General features: G+C 34.1%; 2 protein-coding genes across 6 annotated transcripts; both read right to left on the reverse strand.

The window, feature by feature from the left end:
- Positions 1–4,550: 4,550 nt before the first annotated feature.
- Positions 4,551–9,017, reverse strand: LOC107946232 (cysteine-rich receptor-like protein kinase 2). 5 transcript variants are annotated; one of them, XM_041106922.1, is made up of 9 exons: positions 8,596–8,867; positions 8,409–8,497; positions 6,824–7,683; positions 6,605–6,718; positions 6,198–6,337; positions 5,897–6,107; positions 5,562–5,796; positions 5,329–5,479; positions 4,551–5,202 (listed from the first exon to the last, which is right to left on the reverse strand). In XM_041106922.1, the coding sequence occupies exons 3-9, from the start codon at positions 7,584–7,586 to the stop codon at positions 4,861–4,863; spliced, it is 1,956 nt and encodes a 651-aa protein (XP_040962856.1). In that variant the 5' UTR covers positions 7,587–7,683; positions 8,409–8,497; positions 8,596–8,867; the 3' UTR covers positions 4,551–4,860. The 5 variants fall into 5 exon arrangements, with proteins under 5 accessions (XP_040962856.1, XP_040962857.1, XP_016735959.2 ...); XM_041106923.1 differs by lacking the exon at positions 8,409–8,497 and having other exon boundaries at positions 6,824–7,510; positions 7,600–7,683; positions 8,596–8,864; XM_016880470.2 differs by lacking the exon at positions 8,409–8,497.
- A 3,205-nt stretch (positions 9,018–12,222) lies between these two features.
- LOC107946233 (cysteine-rich receptor-like protein kinase 3) lies at positions 12,223–15,363 on the reverse strand. The gene is made up of 7 exons (XM_016880471.2): positions 14,419–15,363; positions 14,212–14,325; positions 13,970–14,109; positions 13,661–13,871; positions 13,335–13,569; positions 13,106–13,250; positions 12,223–12,993 (listed from the first exon to the last, which is right to left on the reverse strand). Exons 1-7 carry the CDS (start codon positions 15,185–15,187, stop codon positions 12,589–12,591), a joined length of 2,019 nt encoding a protein of 672 aa, XP_016735960.2. The 5' UTR covers positions 15,188–15,363; the 3' UTR covers positions 12,223–12,588.
- Between the last annotated feature and the right edge of the window lie 5,505 nt (positions 15,364–20,868).

The following is a 20,868-nucleotide window of genomic DNA, read 5'->3' on the forward strand; positions in this document are numbered from 1 at the left end:
TATCTCCTATCCCCGACAACAGTGCCAAAATTTGATGGGCATCAAAACCACAAAAAAAATAATTCCTACAAAAGTAACTTTAAATAGTAGTAAAGAGTGGTAGTAGGGTTGAGTCCACAGGGATTGGATGCTATAATCAACTTCTGTGTCTAACTTGTGAACAGAATGTTTGCCATGTCGAAAGTTGTGGCAAAAGTCGTGCCCACGACTCCAAATGGACCTGCTGAAAAATAAACAAATAAATCAAGGAAGTTTTGAAATGTTTAGAAACTAAATAATTGAAATAGCATAAATAAATAATTAAATAAATTAGAAATTAAATTGGAAATTAAACTCAGATTTGGTAATCAAAGATAATAAGCCTTAGCTCTATACTCGGTGGATTCTAGATTTTTGAATCGATCCTTGAAAATTAATTTTCTCCTCCAAACAATAAGCTAGTTATAGTAGTCAAGAACGTCCTAACCACCAATACTTCCTCTCGAAGCGAGTCTTGGTACACCTTACAAACCAACCCTTACAGATTATCTAATCGAGATACACGTGTTCCCGATTCAAGATTCCGACGGCCTTGCGCTCTGAAGAACCCAACTCGAATTAATGACCTCAACTGCGTGGGTCGTTTAAACCCGATCACTTCTTCCTTGATTTGTTCTCGGAGATTCGAATACAGCACGGTCGACTCGTTCCTCCAACTATCAACAAACACAACTCCAACCCAACATGCACTTTTTGACTTGAAATCGAGTTAACTTTAAGGGATGAGTTGTTAATCCCGATACTGAAGAAAAATGTGAATGTCTATTAAAAAGATTTTTTGTATGGATACGTATCTCACGATTCCCGACTAGAAAGAACACCGGCCTAAAGCTAAGATAGAATTTAGTGAAACATGAATTTAATCATGCTTCATAGGTTTTGAAAGGTGATTTGATGATAATGGAAGAAGTTGAGAAGCGAAAGAACTTGGAAGGCAATTAAACAAAATTTGAAAGAATAAAGAAATAAGAATGGAGGTAACATAATGCTAGCTACTCACGCCCAAATTTGGAAGAAAAAGAATAATGGCTCTTTAATTCCAATTTGAAATTAAAATGTAAAATTAGAATGTGTCTTTCCTAAGAACATTAAAGTACTATTTATATGGTCTTTACTAATTTTGGCTTTAATTACTTCAACATAAAATTAAATAAATAAATAATAAATAATAAAATAAGATTTTTTTTTTATTTTTGGCTTTTACAAAGTCAAAAAATTTGATAAGTTCTTGGCTTTCTCCACATTTTTATTCGGTCTCATTTCATTGGCTGTGTTTCAATTTGGTCCTTTTCTGCTAGTTTTTGTCTCTTAGCGTCCCAATTGCATCTAGGGGTGTGCATAATTTGGGTAAAACCGAAAAAATTCGGTTAACCGACCGAATTCGGTTAATCGGTCGGTTAACCGAATTTTTTCGGTCGGGGGTCGGTTAATTTTTTTATGATTTTTCGGTTAATGGTTAATTCGGTTCGAAACCGGTCGGTTAACCGAAAAAATTAATAAATAAAATTATCCAACCCAGCCCAAACTCAATTACCCAACCCAATAAAACTAAAACTAAAGTTTACTCAATTACCCAATCCAATAAAACTAAAACTAAAAGACAACCCAATGTACTAAAGTTTAAAACCCAATTTACTTTAATAATTTATAATTTTTTTAAATTTTAAAAATAAAAAATAAAAAAAATTCGGTATTTTTCGGTAATTCGGTTAATTCGGTTAATTCGGTTAATTCGGGTAATTCAGGTAATTTTTAACCAAAAATAAAAATACATAATTTTCGGTTAATTCGGTTAACCGACCTTATTAACCGAAAAATTTCGGTTCGGTTAATTTTTTTAAAAAAAAATCGGTTCGGTTAACGGTTAAAATTTTTGGAAGGTCGATTAATTCGGTTATAGTAATTTCGGGTCGGTTAACCGGTCGGTTAACCGAATGAACACCCCTAATTGCATTTTTGACAAGATTAAAACATAAAAGCACTAATTTAGCAGGGATCAATTCAGAAATAAACCGAATTAAACACAAAATGTCATGCAAATTAACATGTTATCAGTAATGCCACCAATGCTCCAAAATTCTCCCACCCCAGGTCAAGATGTTGGCAATTAATTTTATTTTTGAATTTTATCGCTTTCTTCCTCAACTTGATGAGATCGAAAAAATTCTTTTACTGATCAAAACTAGTGTTTTCAGAACCAGAGTGGACCAGGTGGTTGAACCATTTGGACTAATTTATGAGTGAAACTTATTTATTATTATACTTATAATAGTAATAAATACAATACAACATGATAATAGGAGACCGAAAATTAAAACAATCCAACTGATTTTCAAACAATAATTGGCATTTGAACCACAAATGAATAAAAATAAATAAATTTTTGGGTTAACATAACCCTGAACTCAAAATCTAGAAAACTCCTATAATCCTTCTTTAAAAAGATTGTATCTGTGTTAAGTTGGAATGAGAAGGACATGAAACAAAAGAGTATTCAGTTTAGTTTAGCATCATTGGATTGAATTCAGGATTATTAGTATTGAATTTGGTTTTGGGGTTATCATCATTGTCGTCACCCACTTCGTATGGATCATGGGAATCCTGTCCAATTAATTTCAATCCAAAATCAAAATCTGGGTCCCCTGCATCTTCCTTACCAATGAAAACTTAACATCTTCATGAACAAAACGTGCAAAACTCTATTCTATCTTCGGCTGTTTTTCTTTCAATCCACGTATTTGTGATTTTATGCTTAGATGATTCACCAATACTGTAGTTGCCACTTGTCATTGTAATCTCTTGCTTCTTACCATAAAATTGGTGACGTAAAAGCTAAGGCAAATTAGAAGAGAAATATATTCGAATTCGATTGTTTTAAATTGAGGTAGCCTCTTTTCACTTAAATTTTACTATGAAAAAAAAAGTTTTAGACACAACTGATTTTGCTCGGGGTTTGATTTGTTGATGTACTTCATCAAGAGAAGTTGGTAAAATGTCATCTAAGTTGATAGATCTCTCAACAAGTTGGTATTATTTTCAATGAAAATTTGTCTCTCAACTTTGATGAGAGATCGAGTGCTTAAAGTAACTACGAATTCACAAAGTAGAAATGTTTCATCAGGTGCCTAAGAAGGTGAACCATGCATGTTATATATGATCACCCACCAAGAAAATATCATATTTACACTAAATTAAATTTGAACCTGCGCCTTATTTGATATAGGCACTTATTGTTAAGAATGCTACGCAAATGGGTAGCATGCGCACCCACAAATGCCCGATATACTTAAGGGCATGGGTTGGAGTTAGACCATTTACAATTGTATATGGTTCACCTATTCAACCATCCGATGAGGCACTTTCAATCAGTAAAATAATTGCCTCTTCAGGCATTTTATAACACTCTACACCTGATCTAGTCACTGAATTTGAATACAATATGTCGCATTACATTACCAAAGCAACTCAGACTGTTCATTCCATCAAAGTTAACTATCCATAAAACATAATTCAACTCATTATTATTTAACATAAAACACCCTAGTGCTATTCAGATGGCATTCTGGCAAGGCATCCGAAAACAATCTACTCTCCCATCTAGATGGCTACTGTCCGTCATCCGAATGACGTTCTGATATAGCTCAAACTCCTAGAACAGTTTGCTCCCCATCCAATTAGCTATCATCCATCTGAATGGCGTTTTGGTGACTCAACTATTAAGACAGTTTACCTCTCATCCAGATGCTCTGTAACTGTTAACCAAAACATAATCATTTATAAACTAATAAGCCTAATCAAAACCAACACTTTACCAATTCATAATAAATCTATTCAACACATCAATACACATTCAAAATATTCGAAAAACATAGCATTCATTACATCTTGCCTTAAAATAAATGAGCAAGGGATTAAACATATGGAAGCATGCATATATCCATCATAATCAAATTCCAAAATTCAACTTCAGGATTCTTCAAAAGGATCAAACCATAACATACCATACCACATAATTAAAATAACTTATAAACCTGTCAATTTATCTAGGTACATGCCATTAATAGATTATAATAAAAAGAGTACATAAATCATCTGAACCGAGTTGTTAAATCTTGAATGCCTCGAACTAAGAAAATATTTGTTTAGCACCTGCGAAAGCTACAGAGACCAAAAATGTGCTCTGAAAGGCCAAAATAGCATAAAATAGTGCAATGGAGCAATTTCAATGGCAATGTGTCGATATATTAACCTCCTACTATAGCTTTTTGGCTACTGTCAACAAAAGTTTCAATACATACAAGCCTAGGTTCCTGAACTTGAGTTCCCTGAAACAAAAATCAATTCAAAATCACAAGCAACCTTATTAGAATCTAAAACGTTTGTATACATATATCTATATTAATTAGCATAAATCATAATATAAAATTATATAAATTATATTAATCTTGATAAATCTAAAAAGAATTAGCTAAATACTGATAAAAAAATATAGACCGTATTAACAAAGTATATAAAAAAATATAAAACTTATAAGATAAAAAATAAATGCAATGACATTTTCTAAATCTAGACCTTATGCTTTGGGATAGGGAATGGAATTTTCCGTATAACTGAATCATTATTTTCTATATGTTTACCGTATCAATAATAGATGATCTGATGAACTATAAATGGACACAAAAAATTCATAGTACGGTAATAGTTTTGTACATTAGAGTCGTATGCTCTTTTATCTCAACCCCCCAATATATACGTTATTTTGAAGCATTCGCCTTAAAAAAATTGCGAGTGGTGTCGGATCGTCCAACCATGTTCTAAAGATCATCTTCCGTAGAAGGAACTGTGGGTGACAGTGGCAATTGAATCATTATCAGCTCGGTTGAGGGGATAGCATTCGTTGTCACTTGTCTCATTGAATTCCATCTTTTCATCCAAAAAAGGTGGATTAGTAGGTGCAGAGAGGTCTTCATCTTTCTTTGTTAGCAAGTGTAGTACCTTCGACATTGATGGCCTTAGTGATGGGATCTCTTGGGTGCAAAGAAGTCCAATTTGTACCACTCTGAAAATTTCATTCCTAAAGTTGCTGCCATGGTTGTCATTGTGTAACATTAGATTTGGGTCATAAATCTCCTCCACAGTCCCTAACTGAAAGTGTCTCCAAGTCTGCTCCATCACACGCAATCAAAACACATATAAGAAATCCTTTGTTCTCACATCAAAGTCAGCTAGTTATGTGGTGGTTCAAGTAGGAAAACAGTGGCAGATTTAGAACAAGGAACTGAAGCTTACAACTGTTACTATGCTGTCTGAATATTCTGTTGCTTTGCTCTTGTTGTTTTGCTTCCCTGTAACTATTTCGAGTAAAAGCACCCCGAAACTATAGACATCTGCTTTCTCGGTTAACTGGCCATGGGCTAGGTACTCCGGAGCCATATATCCTCTGTAAATTTTGAAAATATAGAACTATTAGCCAATCTATAGTGAATCATGCCTGGAACGGACAGGAGGAATGTGATCCTTACAGGGTTCCGGCAATGGCAGTGCTGATGTGACTCTGATCTTCCTGGAAAGACCTTGCCAACCCGAAGTCGGCAATTTTAGCTCGCAGCTTCGAATCCAACAAGATATTGCTAGCTTTTATATCTCTGTGAATAATTTTGGTCTCGGAGTTCTCATGAAGATAAACTAAACCTTCTACAGTTCCAATAATAACTACGTATCTCTTCTCCCAATCGAGTAATTTGCCTCTGATGGGATCTGTTATGTTTTTGGAAGGAAAAGGAATTCTGTTACTGAACATATTTAAATATCATTTTAAGCTCGGTGTCATCTATATATGTAAAATATCGGTATTTACCAAAGATGAAACGATCCAAGCTCTTGTTTGGGAGGAATTCATAGACGAGAAGACTTTCAGGTCCCGAACAACTGCATCCCAACAACCTTACCAGGTTTTTATGCTCCACACTGCTTATAAGTTTGACTTCATTGTAGAAATCGGCTGCCCTATGTCGATTGTTAAAGAACAACCTTTTGACAGCAATCTCTCTTCCATCAGGTAGAACTCCCTACAGAGACACAAAACGAAATATCAGACCATAAAACAAAGGAAGAATGCCAAAGACGAGCAAAGGAGTTCAGAGGAATAGAATAAGTGCCTTATAAACCGTCCCGAATCCTCCTTGCCCAAGCTTGTTGCCATCATTGAAAGATCCCGTAGCACGATCGAGTGTAGAGTACTTGAAGTTTAAGTTGCTATCATGAAGGAGTTTCACAAATTTTTCTGCATCATTTGAACCTGAAAATGAAGGCAACCCGTTTTAACCAAAAGGAAGACGAGGAAAACCAGGTAACACAATTTTGGAATCAGTACCATATATATTATTAACCCCAAACTTGCTTAACCACAAAACCATGTAATTGAATAATTCATATAACCTTGACCGGCTAATGTTACCTAGATTCAGAGCAGAATGTTTAGTGCAGGTGTCCCAGCGTGGTTGTTTATTTATTTATTTATTGTGCATGGGAATTTGATAGGAAATCTTGTAAATAAACATTTTACCTCGTCTTTTCTTTTGTATGTATCTGTACTTCCAGATATAGACTCCAATAGCAACTCCAATCGCTAAAACAACCAGGGAACTGACGATAGAAACTACTATGATTATAACGGTTCCTGTAAGTTCACCAATCCGAGTTTCACAGTCAGCTATAAATAAATGAAAAAAAAGATTAATGCATTACTTAACTAAGACTTGAAAGAGTGAGATGTGATAATTACCTCTTGATATTCCATTTCCGGGTTCTTTATTGAGGAAATCGGTGTCAGAGTACCTGATGAAGCAGCCAGTGTTGAGTGCGCGTCCCTCGGACCAAGGCAAGCACCCTAGTACTGATGCTGATGCATTCTCTAGACATGTTTTACAAGAAGTATTGTTTAATGTCCTCCAGCAATTAGCCAAAACATAAGCTGACTCATTTTTTCCCAAAACTGCCACCTGAGCCTTAGCATACCCTTCATTTTCCAATGCAGCAGCAACTGCATGCGTCACTGCCTGCCGTGCTGATTCTTGAAAATTCAACCTTTTGCGGCTAGTATTCCCGCACACTGCCCTGTCGTCTGGTCCTGTGTGCTCCTCAAAGAAGCTATAATTCTCGGCTCTCATGAAGCATCCGTCGAGAAAAATGCGACCCCCGTTGAACGGATAGCATTGAGGAAGAACCGTTCGTGCCTCGGCATAGCACAATACGCAGTCAAGCGACGATAGATCCCCATAACACTGAGCAAGACCATAGTTCGTATCAAGCCCAGAACCTGTAACGGCTGTTCCAAAGCCCGAATCACGCATCTGTTCACTGATATTCTCCATTGTAGCAACAAAGTTAGAAACATAGATGGTCCCGTTGTGCTCAAGTTGGTGGCCACATGAAATATTCACTGTTTTGGCTCTTGGATCTCCTTTCACTCCTTCAAGTAATGCCAGAAACCCCATAAGAACCAAGAAAATATATCCAGAACGGACTACCTGAACTGGTTTATCCATTGTTTACGGTTACTTTGAAGGTTGGAGAAGCTAAATCATCTACTACAAGGCTCAAGACATTGGTCAAGTTCCATCAACAGTGAATTTATCAATGAACCTGGAAAGAAAATGCAAATAATGGAAATACCAAAGAAAAAGATAAATACAAATTGAGAAATACCAAAGAAATTGAAAAATTGTTGTAAAATTAATTGTCCTTGGCATTTTTGTCAAAGAACTGAGCACAAAAGGCGAGAGAAAATGGCCCACCTGGAAAACTAGATTGAATTGAATAAGTAATTAAATAATATGGCAAGGTCTCGTGTTCATATTGGGTCATCTCGAAACAGAGACAAGCTACTCGGCACTTGTGTGTCATGCAAATTGACCCAACTTGGTGTAAATATTTTATTACCTTTGAACAATAACAGGAGTGGATGTAACCTAATTCATAATATTTAATCCCAATCTAATTATCAAAATTAAGACAACTGTCTAGTAATGTCGGTACCACCCACGTTGATAGTAGAACACGTTATTATAAATGTCACGGCATTTAATATCATTTTCCAATATTAAAACAAAATTCATATAAAAAGTTTTGTTCCTCTTTTAAAGTAAAACAGGTCATTAGTTTTTTTAATTTATTTCATCCATGTATGAATATTAGTTTCTTTAAAGAAAACAGATGGTGAGAAATGACTGGAAACCTTTCATATCTTGATAAATAACAATCAAAATTTGGATGGTAAAAATAAAAGAGAAGCTGCAAAAGAAGATCGTTTGCAGTTGCAGGCTTAACTGAGCCATCAAAGCATTAATCAACAAAAACAGAAGGCATACGGTCGGTTGTTCAAAGCTCAAACTGACAATAAATCCCAAACGAATGTAGAATTGTCTGTTTTGTTCTTCGACCAAATCATTAATTATGTCTGCAACTCAAGATATGTCAGATCACATAAACACTTTGATTTAAGACCCAGAAAACAACAACAGATCCACAAATACCAGAAACAGAAAACCAACTTACCTTAACTGCAATGAACAGCAGACAACTTGACCCGTAGAAAAGAAGAGCAACAATTGGAATGCAGAAGTGGAATTGAGGATTAGCTTAGGGTTTAAAATTCAAAGCAAGAAGCTGATTTCCTGCGCGTTAGTGAAGCGGTGGGAAGTGGGACGCCAACCTTTTAAGAAACAAGACAAAAGCCAGGTAAGTAAAATAGAGAACAGGAAAAGGGAAGAAAACCGCGGTAAGAGAGTTGAATTTTTTTTTCTTCTTTTATACGAAGAAATTCCCCTGCCCCTATTTCTTGTCACGTAACATGTAATAGTGAATTTTGTGTAAATTAACTCACACTGCTCACTCATCTAAAACTTCTTCTCAAACAAAATTCAGATGGGTTTTCATAAAGAAATGAAAATTCGTGAACGAGTAGATTCATTCGCCTCTGCCCATTTTCGGAATGCATTTCGAGGTTGCACGATAGCTACCAATGCATCATTAATTTGGTATCAATCCATTTCCTGGAAAAGAATATAATAAACAATTATACTATGTTTGGTTAGAGTTTTTTTTTTTTTTTTACATATGTTTCGGTTATTATTTACTTCTAAAATATTTACAATCCCTCACTCTTTTTTTTTGGGGGGTAAAATAAGAAAAAAAATATTTTGAAACCTTCTTATTTTTTATAAGAATTTTATTCATATTTTTAATGTACTAATTATTATTTATTTTATGTTTTAGTTATTTTAAAATAAATGTTGAATTTTCTTGAGTAATATTTGCTTATATTTTGTTAAGCGAAACACAATGGGTATCTATACATAATTTCTACTGCTACTATTACAGCTCACAATAGAGCCCACTATTTTACCTTGGCCTTTGAGCCGAGGGCACTGACATTCTCTGTCCCTAGTGCAGACAATCTCTAGGCCTCCTTTGGCTTATTGGACGTTTGCCTGTAGAGCACGTGGTTCTTTTTGACTCTCCAAGCGAACCTCATACCTGCCACTCACGAGGGTGGGGGGTCCTCTTCGCAGACATGGCTCGCGACCTCATCCCCGCGAGGTTTATGCAAGCTCCCTCTTGCGACCTTGTCTCTGCAAGGCTTACGCGAACTATCTTTTGCAAACATCTTGCATTCTTGCGAGGTTCTCAATTGACTGTGTTTGTAGGTGAACATTCTTCTTCGGGGTTAGAAGTCCAGGTCCTATATCAGTCATTCGGGCTATCAGCTCCCAAATCCTAATAATTTTTTTTATATTAGTATACCGGCAACCAAATATAGCATTAGATTTCTAAAAGATTTTGTAATATTTAAGATCAATATAAGATTAGGTTGTGAAAGTCCCAAGTCAATAACTTGACACTAAGATATACAATATAAGGTAAAGTAGAAAAAAATTGATGTACTTATTAAGCCTTGTGATCTTGATGGGTTAATTGTTTAAAACACGTAAGTGAAAGAAATATTCTGAGAAACTATCATGTATTGAGAGAATTCCCGTACAAGGTTTGATTGGCAGTATTAGAATAGTTTAAAGTGACATATATAATTTATTAGGCTTGTAAGTTTTGTGGTGTTATATTTTTAATATATTCAAAATAAACTTTGGTGTTTAAGATGAATTTGCGCATAAGGTTTTGAAATGAATTGGAACTTAGTAGTAAGTTTTGGGTTCTTTGCATCTTGGAATATGTCGGTACTCAATCTTTTAAGTGGTGTTTTTGAACTAATTTTTAGGTTTTTTTGCATCTTGGAATATGTCAGTACCTAATCTTTTTAAGTATCGATATATGTATCAAGACCATGTACTGATACATGTTCACCTACACCTACAAAACTATTTTCAAGTCTCCAAGAAACTCTAGACAAATTCTAAGTAAAAGAAACCTTGAAAATTGTTTTAAAATGGTTTTAAGAACTCGAAAATGATTGTATAAAGATTTAAAGTGCAAAAATGATTTGGTTTTGTATCCGAAACCTTGTTTTATATGCTTACAGTTCTCAAAACATTTAAGAAATGCTACAATAAGATTTTGTAATGTGTCCAAAAGCTTTGAAGATTTATTTAAATCATTTACATGATGAATATTATTAAAAAGAAATTTTATAGATGTGAAGATTTTGTTCATTCATCTGCATTGTTCATTGATGTGAGTAAGGGGTGTTACGTTGGTTCTTCGCACAACTTCTAACCACTATGTTAATCGTCATCTTCTCTTACACCATTCTCTTTATATCAACAATTTGGTATGGTGAGTGTGATCGGCATGACTTAACTTTAATTTTTCAATGATTTGATATAGCAAATAATCCCTCAATCAAAAGTCATATACCCATAGTACTAGTTTTCGATTTTATTATCAATTAATCTCAAGCTTTCAATGCATCAAAATATATGAGTTACGCACACATAGTCTATCACTCACTCCGGATTGAGGTAAGACACTTTATGAATGTCACATGTGAATGAATCCTTAAACGAATCTAGAATTTATTCTACTTGGGTCTTGCCTAATGTATTGTGAATCCAAACAATCTCATTTATGTATTTATCTTTGGAGAGTCATCTGCTATGATACCTAAGACAAGATATCTTCCTAATTGGACTTGTAAATAGCATAATAGGCTTTAAATCAATTTGCTCAATTCTAATTAGATTATGGACCATTTATATTACCTACTAATATAAGTTGTCTGACCACATAATGCAACTTAATATGAATCTCTTTACAATTTGGTAAATGATTGTTTGAGGTGTTTGAATGGTTGATGTTATTATTAAATGATGGATAGACTTTGAATCCAACCTAAATTTAAATGATGCATTAATTATCTTACAAGGTTCATCATTGACTCATACATTATAACTTTATTGTTAATAGAAAAGAGGTATATCGACAGTCAAATTTTTAATTATATTTAGTTTTCTAAATGAATTAATACAAAAATAAAATTTAACCAACGTCAAATTTATTTTCACTATGGGTTTCGTTGTCTCCTTTCAAAATTTTGAAGTCGAGAGAAAGTGTTTCATTTTATTCATCAAAAGTTGTACGTGTTGTTCTCTACTCTCCACAAACATGCAAAGAGGAGTCAATCCAAAAGCAAAAGGTAAAGAAATACCGGTTCAAGCGGGTTTTTCCGGTTTAATACTTGTTTGAAGCAGTTTAAATAAACCTCTGTTTAATAGTATAAGTTGAACTATTAGACTTGTTGATTCCCAATTACCATCAAAGTTAAGACTCCCCAATTAAGTGAAAACTCTACTTAACCTTCCGCTCCCCGCTAATCACATCTTCTTCTACACCATCCTCTTTGATTTTTTGATTCTTTGCTAGCCGTTATCTAAGATTTGGGAATTTTGTATCCCATTTTGCTTACCCACTTCACTTTTCAGATTATTTATTTATTTTATCTTATTTTTATTTGATTTTTGGAAAAATAATGATGACTTTTTTTTTTTACTTTAAGGTTAACTTGTCATTTTAAAATATTAAATAGTGTGTTGCATGTTGACAATGCTTCCACCACTTTCGTGCTTGCCTTCTTTGACATCACTTTGATGTTCACCTTTACGTGTAGAAAGAGGGGGGAAAAAGGTTACTCTAGAACAAGTAGTGCTGGCAAATAGGCGGGCTCGCATGAGTTAAAAGACTCAGATTTTTTATATTGATTGAATTCTACAATTATAATTGGTCAAGTTGTGAAATTTAAAAAAGAACAAAGAAATAGCGTAACATTATGTTAAATGTACTTAAACCTAACTTCCTTAGCTTACGTAATTAAGATCTCCCTTGGCCAATCATTTTAGTATTTACATACAGCATTTCTAATTTTGTATAATTACAAGTATCAAACTGGTCTATAAGTAAGTTCATGGGAAGAATGAAGCATTAATCGGTGTTAGAAACGGTATTAGACGTTATTAGTTTAAATCATTTGTATCCGATGATATCCACATCAATTTATGCCTCCTCCAAATAGTGCAGAATGTCATATGAACTACTTCATCACCCAGTGATACCAGAAACACAGAGAAGCCCATCTTCGTGCAACTTGTCCGAAGCATTTTCTATAAAAGCGGTCCATCTAGGCACCATCCTACTTTGCATTGTGTTACGCCCCGAAGACTGGATGTAAGATTCGGTCTCATAATTACTAGTGGAAGTCGTAATGTTTAGGCTAAACCCCGAGCTACTAGGACTCAAGAAAGGAGGCTGCGTCGGACAAGGAATTTCGCAAGTATCATCAGTAAGCATTTGCACAATTGTTGACATTGATGGTCGCAATTCTGTTGAGGCTTGTACACAGAGTAGGCCAATTTGAAGCAATCTACACGCCTCTTCTCGAAAATTATGCTCTATAACTGGATCAACAACTTCCCCGAGCTTATCTGCTTCATATTGATTCCATACCTTCCAATTCAAAAAATATATATATCTTGCATGAGTTTAAGACCTCAGAATTAGAGACAAAAAAATATCACAAAAGCATAGCGTAGTTGATAAGCTCTGCAAAATGAATTACCATGTGTAGGATGCAGACCATATCCGGAGAAAAGCACTTGTTCCTCTTCCCGCAAGTAATTTCAATAACGAGAACACCGAAACTATAAACGTCAGCCTTTTGAGTCAACATGCCACGAACAGCGTATTCTGGAGCCATGTAACCTCTAGAGATGCCAAGTAATTGAATTCATGGTTACTAATATGCAAATTACGGTAATGTGCAACGTTTCAAATATTCATCAACTTACAAAGTGCCAGCGATGGCGGTGCTGATGTGAGTCTTATCTTCCGGAAAAAGTCTAACAAGGCCAAAATCAGCAATTTTCGGGGTGAGGTCTTCATCAAGCAAAATATTGCCGGGTTTTATGTCTCTATGTATGATCCTCAATTTGGATTCCTCGTGCAGATAGGCCAAGCCCTCAGCGGTACCCAATACGATCTTGTATCGCTCCTCCCATCTTAGTGGCTCAACATCTTTTCTAACTGTACCCAATTCATGGATTCGTAAACAAGAGGATCCTACATAGAGATATTAAATCAACTCTAGCTAAGTAAGAGGTTAGTAAATAACAACCGAAGAGATAATCATGGAGGCTCTGGTTTGACACAAATTCGTAAACAAGAAGGCTTTCCGGGCCTGTAAAGCTGCATCCCAATAGCTTTACGAGATTTTTGTGATTTATGCCACTGATTAAATTGACTTCATTGAAAAATTGGTCCACCCATTGCCTTGTATTAAAGAAGAGTCTCTTTATAGCAACAACCTTTCCATTGGGTAAAGTTCCCTGTTTGACAGAGCAATTTAAAACTTGTTAGTTCCTTGAATAACCTTTGGTTATCTCATCTGCTAAGAGAAGAAAAACGTCATGTAACAACAACATACTTTATAAACGGAACCGGATCCTCCTTGTCCCAGCTTGTTGGTGTCGCTAAAGTAATTCGTAGCTTTTTCCAGAGATTCGTATGAGAGATTCAACTTGGACTTGTTCAGGAGGGGTGATAAAGCTCCTAGTTGCTTACTCTCTACGCCCAAGGAAAACCAATGAATTTCATATTGCACAATTAAGGTAACCAAAAAAAAATAGAGACATTTCAAGATCTTTAATGACAAGGATTGATCCATACCTTGTCTTTTCTTCACAAGCTTCTTATTCACAAAGAAAATCGCTGTTGCAATGATCAGTACTAGAGCCACAGTGGAGAATGTCGTTGCCAGGATAATAGCTAATTTTCTTCTTGCTGAGGAACATTGTAACATTATATATTGTGTCAATGAAAATATTTAAAGCTAAAGAAAAGGGGGAAGAAACATAAACAAAAACTTGAACCTACCTCGATTCCCACCAACTGGTGGAGCAGTTGAATTGTAATAAAACTTATTGGTTGAGTACCTCAAGTAGCAACCAGCATTCAGCACCCTCCCTTCTTCCTTGGGAAGACATGAACTAATCCTAGAAACCGCATTGACCAAGCAATCTTCACAAGCACTCGCATTCACCAATTCCCAGCACTGAGCCAATCCATAAACCGACACATTATTCCCTTTACCCATAGACCCTACGAAGAATCCATCATTCTTTGGAGCTTCCAGGGTCAAGTTTCTTACCAACTGCATTACATTTGCTCTAAAATCTGTCTCGTTACTCAAGCCAACATCCTTTGTAGCACAAACAGTTCGGTCTGTTTCACTCAAACTTTCGTCAAAGAAGTTATAATCATCGTACCTTAAATAACAACCATCGTAGAAAAGCCTGCCTCCACGTGTGCCTATCTGAAACGGGAGACATCTCATGATCTGCGCTTTGCTCTGAGCAAAGCAGATGTTACAGTCTCCTTGATCAAGGTCTTTCATGCACTCGCCAAAGCCGTACACTTTGGTGTCACCGCTTCCTTTGACAACGGCGGCGTACCTCTGGCGAACGATGAGCGGCGTAAAGCTGTCCATCACCGCCAAGAAGTTCGCCACGAAGGATTCGCGCGCTGTTATTGAAGCGGTTGTGTTGGTGCATACCAAAGCAGCCTCAGTAGCTCTTGGATCACAGAGACAAAGTTTTCCAAACAAAAAGAAGAAGAAGAAGAAGAAGAAAATAAGCTGATTCATTCGTAGATGAAAGAGCGATTGAGAGAAGGGGAAAGAGTAAAGAAAAACAAAGAAGGGTTAGAGAGGAAGGCCAATTGTTGAAGAAAGCTGACGGCGTACAACTACAAAAGCATCGTGGCACAACTGTGGGAAATAGGAAGGGGAAAACGCGTGAGGCGTCTACAGTGGAAGAAAGTGAGAAGAATAGACAAAAGGTAAGGGACCACCTCTCTGTGTTTGTTTCAGATTTTCGGATATGAAAATGAGGAAACTTTTAGCAGGGTGAGTCTTGGGACAAAATTGTCCATGACGTTATGATATTGATTGACTTGGACATTTAGATTTTTTGTCTTGATCCACTCCAGACGGTGCCATCGGTGTCGTGCATCCAAAATGATGTTAGCTCACCAAAATAACTGTTCAACTATATTATTCTTTACTCTATTGGTGACTAATATTTTGAAGTGAAACCATATCAGAAGGGATCTAAACCTTGTTTTTCCTTTCATATTGCTAATTTTTTAGCATAATTAATTGTTAGTTACTCCCTCCTTTTCAAACTTCGAATCAAATTCTTTTATCTGTACCAAATATCTATAACTTTTACATATTTCTACACATCAATTTAGACTTTACACATTTCATTTCACATCTCATATTATTTAGGGTAATTTATAAAATTAGTCACCCCATAATTAGTGTATTTCTATTTTGGTCACTTTCCACTAAATGGCTAACTGAATTGATGATTTGGCCTTTCTCTAACCGGTATAATAACATATTTAGTCTTCGATACTTATACATTCTATCTATTTGATTCTTAAACATGTATAATTAAATATAAATTATATATTATGAAAAAGTACAAAATATAATATTATTTATATAACTATATATGTTTATATTTAATTATAATTATAAGGCTCAAATATGCATTTAGCCCCCCCCAAACTTGACACCTTTTCCCCAATTTGGTACTTATGATTTTTTTTGTCCCAAGTTGACACACGAATTTTCATTCCGTTAAGGTTTTTGGTATTTTTTTGTAAACGGTGTTAAATATAGGACACATGGCACTCTTAGGTTGTGGCGCATGACACTAATGATGTCATAATCTATTTTTTATAAAAATATTTAAAAAATTAAAAGAAAATATATAAAAAAATATATAATTTTTAAAATATAAAAGAAATTATAAATTATAAAAATATATGTGTCTAAAAATTGAAAATATTACAAAAAAAATCCTAAAATTCAAGTTAGAAAAATCAAAACCCCAAAAAATTACTTCTTTTATTACAAACAAATTAGGTAAAGATAAAGTTAGGTTTCATAGAAAAAATCGGGTTCTTTATTGATAATGCTATTAGCAGGATCATGAATGAAGCTTATTAAAATCACAAATTTATTTAGTTTAGGGGGTTATGAGTTTTTGGATTTATCAAAACCACAAATTTACATATAAATTTATCAAGCTTTAATTATATGTGTTTAAATATAAGTATATTGTTAGGGTTAAACCCGATTAAGCAACGAACAAGTAAAATATCAAAAAAAATTGAAAAGATTGAATACAAATATTTTACGTGAAAAACCCCTCCAAAGAGGATAAAAAACCACGGGTTAAGATAATTTCACTATAACGACAAAAACGAAGAGTACAAAGATGGAGATAAAATTAAATCCTGAAACTTGAAATAAGAACCCTCAAAACGTAAACACAAATTTCTCTGAAAGTTTGTAAAAGCTTATACCTAAATGTGTACTGGTTACCTTTCTAGGGTGAAAAAAGGTCTATTTATACGCTAAATTCGTAGGTCAAATAATTTGAATGTGATTGGAAGAAGAAAACCTAGAAAATTGCATAACACGTTGCCTCATTGTGATGTGGCTGCTACCTCGTCAAGACACCTTTCATCGCGTCGTCAGGACAAGACGTCTCTTCTCGTCGGGATGTCAGTGGTTGCGTCGTCGAGATGATGCCTCTTCCTCGTCAGGTTGTCAACTCTGTTTCGGCCAAAAATACAAAGCATACTCCACAAATCTCCACCTTGACTCGTATTTCCACAACGCCTTCTTTGCCAAAGCCCACCACCGGCCTATCTTAAACTATGCAGGATATTAACTGATTTGAAGTTGTGCTTAGAAGTTGGAAGACTTCTAGTCTTTGATTTCCACAAATACAATGCCCTATCTTTTCAAAACTTACATCCAAAAGAGAATCTCTATTATACGAAACAATCATACATTTTTCCCTCCAATGACCAAGTTGTCCCTACATCAAATGAGTCGACTTTGACTTCTTAACAAACGAGGGGCGTCCTATTTCACCGGTCACCGTTTATTATTCTAGAACATAAAGATTGTCAATATTTTTACCTTTCATCGAAACGAGAGCCCCACGAGATACCTTAATGTCGCTGGACTCGATGTTAATTCTACAATTGTCCGAGTCTAAATTTCCCAAGGAGATGAGATTTTTCTTTAAGTTAGGCACATGCTTGACATTTGGCAGTGTCCTAATTGTCTCGTCGTGCATCCTGATCTGAACGGTACGAATACTAATTACCATACTAGGTGAACTATTCCTCATACGTACAATTTCACCTTCAACTAAACTGTATGTGGAGAATCAGTCTCTATTGAGACACATGTGAAAATAACCAATCCAATACTAAAATTGTGAGAGTGACCTCACCATTCACTAAAAGACCACTAATATATTGTAAAGCTATAGAGGTTTCCAAAATAATAATACCACTAGCTAAAAGACCACTAATATCATGTTTGGTTGAATGTAATGGCATAGCCATTACAACTCAATTACGTGAGCCCACCACAAATCATTGTTTGGTTCAGTAGAATGCCTATTACGGGTCTATTGCATTACGAGTTTATGCAAGGAATAGGGGCATTCCTATTCCGTTTCATCTCTACTGAATAGTTGATTCGTGGCTAAAGAATTCCATTTTACCCTTCCATTTTCTCACCTCAAAAAAGCTCTCACTCAGCTCGATAGCCACTCTCAGTCCTAACCTCCCTTGCTTCTTTTGTAACAGCCCGTTTTTCAATAGTGTCAAAAATAGTGGTTTTAGGACCACAACTCCGATGTGTCAATTCGTAAATATTAATTAGATAATATTTATAAGGTCATTAGTGTCGTATTAAAGTTTGGTTAAGAAATTTTATCGTTTTGATAGTTAATTAAGTATTAAGGACTGAATTGTAAAAGTTGAGTTTCATTAATCAAAGGTTCAAGATGATAATTGATAAGTAAAGGAAGGTACTTAAATGGTAATTACACCATTATAGAGGTGAGTGGATGGTTTTGGCTTTATTTTAGCTAAAATATCAAGTGAAATTAAAAAAGGCAAAGTTGTAATTACTTAAATAAGTTTTAATTAAACTAAAACAAAGATGAATTCTATCATCATCTTCCTTTATTTTTTTCATATCTTGCCATAACCCTAGAGAAAAGAATAGAACTCCATTCAACTAGCTTTATAGAGTCACAAAGAAGCCAGTCAATTCAGATGTTGCAGTTTCCCTTATTATGACCAACTTACTGTCATCTATGCAAAAGATCGAACCACTGGGAAAGATACTCAAACACCCGTTAATATTATTGAAGAAATAGATTCTAATGATGTAACTACTGCAAATACTCATGAAGAAAGAAGTGATTTCCATGAATGTGAAGCTGATGTTTCTTTGGATGAGATGGATCTCTCAACTACACAACCACAATCATCTAGAAACCAAGATGATTCCACATTTTCAAAGAAGAAAAAAGAAATTCTGATGCAAGTGAACAAATTTCTGCTTCATTTATTGATGCTGCCACGTTTTTGACGGAAAACATACGGACCATTGGACTTGAAATAAGTAAGAGCATTGCCTCTGAAGTGCTAATTCAACAAAAGTAAAAAATGGTCATTCAAGAAGTGCTCTAAAATTATATCTAACCTTATGTGAAGTAAAAGGATTAATTGAGGACGTGCGCTACTGCCTGTTGAGCAAAATTCTAGACCATCCAACGCAAATGCTCGTTTTCTTTAGTCTACCTTCTTCTGCGCGATTGAAATGGGTGAGAAGATTTCTTTCTGACCATTAAAAATTATGGTTGTGTAGGTGATGTTTTGTTAACTTTTTGTATCTGTAATATTTGTATGGTATAATGACATGATAGAATGTCATTATAATGTTGTAACTTTTTTATGTTGTAAAATTTAACATATAGATTATGATATATAAGCTAATGACATCATGTAACTTTTTGTTAATATATGAACATTATGTTTGGATGTAAAATATAATTCTCAAGCTATTTAGTACTTCTAATATTTTTTTTTATTTTAGAAGATAATTAAATTATTTGTTTCGCTAATGATATTTTAACACATTAAATATGCATTGCAGTTTAAAAATAATAAAGTAGATTATATATATTTTTTATAATATTATATATTATGATTTTTTAATTCATATCTTAATAATAATTATATTTTATTTTATTAAATAGTATTTAATAATAATTATGTTAAAATATGATTAAATTATTTATTTTTATTTTTATTAAAATATATTTAATAATAACCTTATTAAAATTTAATAATAATAACAATAATCATCTACTTAAACACAAGAATGCTATTACAGCTCTATTCCATTCCATTCAACATTTAAGTCTTTTTCCTTATGTTATTACAGCTCTATTCTATTCCATTCAACCAAACAATTGAATTATTGATTACAACTCTATTCCATGACAGCTTTTAGGAGTGTTCAATCGGTTAACCGACCCGAAATAACATTAACCAAATTAACCGACCATTTTAAACCCTTAATTGTTAACCAAATTAACCGAAATTTAAAAAAAATAATCGAACTAAACTTTTTCGATTAATTAAATTTCGAAATTTATATATTTTATTTTATTTTTGGTTAAATCAAGTATAAAACACATTAAAAAATAACCGAATTACATAATAAATTAAAAAACATTTATAATATTAAAATAAATGCAAAGTTGAATGACCAAGACAAAATCACGAGCATAATTAATGCAACATTTGAATAATTTAACCTAAAAATATTTAACATTGTGCTATTTGGTCATTAATTAATTTTCTCAACTTTTCAAAATTTTAGATATCTAGAAAGAAAAACAATATCAACCACTGTTTAAACTTAAACCAGGAGCCCCTGCATTTTGATATCATAATAATTAACAAAAGAAGACAAAAAGGGTCCAAACTGCAACTTCATTTCACTTGGGATACAAGTATTTCTTCCATTTGATAAAATGGTAAGCTTTGTATTAGTTTGGAGTGGGATCTCTAATAACAAAAGCATGACCATACTACTGCTTTTGATTCATTAGATCATCGCTCTTTCTAATCTTTTAAATATATTTTCTTTAATACTTTAATTTTTTTTTTACATTATAAAACTTCAAGATTAATTTTATAAACCAAATTAATTATACCTTATTATTATCGTAACTGATTTAAGAAAGACCAAACCGAAACCTTTGGCCTTCTACTACTAATCTTGAACAAGGATCCGTATCTAACTTAAACAAGTTCAATTCCTTAAACTATGATGCCCAAGATGTTGCAGATTATCATCTTTGGTTCTTCTTTATATATGTAATCAAAATTGCATATATTAAGCGAAAGAGAAATAAGCAATACCCAGTT

This window comes from Gossypium hirsutum, chromosome D12 (assembly GCF_007990345.1).
Source record: "Gossypium hirsutum isolate 1008001.06 chromosome D12, Gossypium_hirsutum_v2.1, whole genome shotgun sequence".
NCBI lineage: Eukaryota > Viridiplantae > Streptophyta > Magnoliopsida > Malvales > Malvaceae > Gossypium > Gossypium hirsutum.

Excerpts from the sequence above, each read along its gene's own strand:
- LOC107946232 (XM_016880468.2), bottom strand. The coding sequence starts at position 7,586 with ATGGATAAACCAGTTCAGGTAGTCCGTTCTGGATATATTTTCTTGGTT. Across the intron at positions 6,719-6,823 it reads CGGAAATGGAATATCAAGAG|GAACCGTTATAATCATAGTA; the intron begins GTAATTATCACA and ends GTGAACTTACAG. Across the intron at positions 6,338-6,604 it reads CATACAAAAGAAAAGACGAG|GTTCAAATGATGCAGAAAAA; the intron begins GTAAAATGTTTA and ends CTTCATTTTCAG.
- LOC107946233 (XM_016880471.2), bottom strand. The coding sequence starts at position 15,187 with ATGAATCAGCTTATTTTCTTCTTCTTCTTCTTCTTCTTTTTGTTTGGA. Across the intron at positions 14,326-14,418 it reads ACCAGTTGGTGGGAATCGAG|CAAGAAGAAAATTAGCTATT; the intron begins GTAGGTTCAAGT and ends AATGTTCCTCAG. Across the intron at positions 13,872-13,969 it reads GATCCGGTTCCGTTTATAAA|GGAACTTTACCCAATGGAAA; the intron begins GTATGTTGTTGT and ends TCTGTCAAACAG.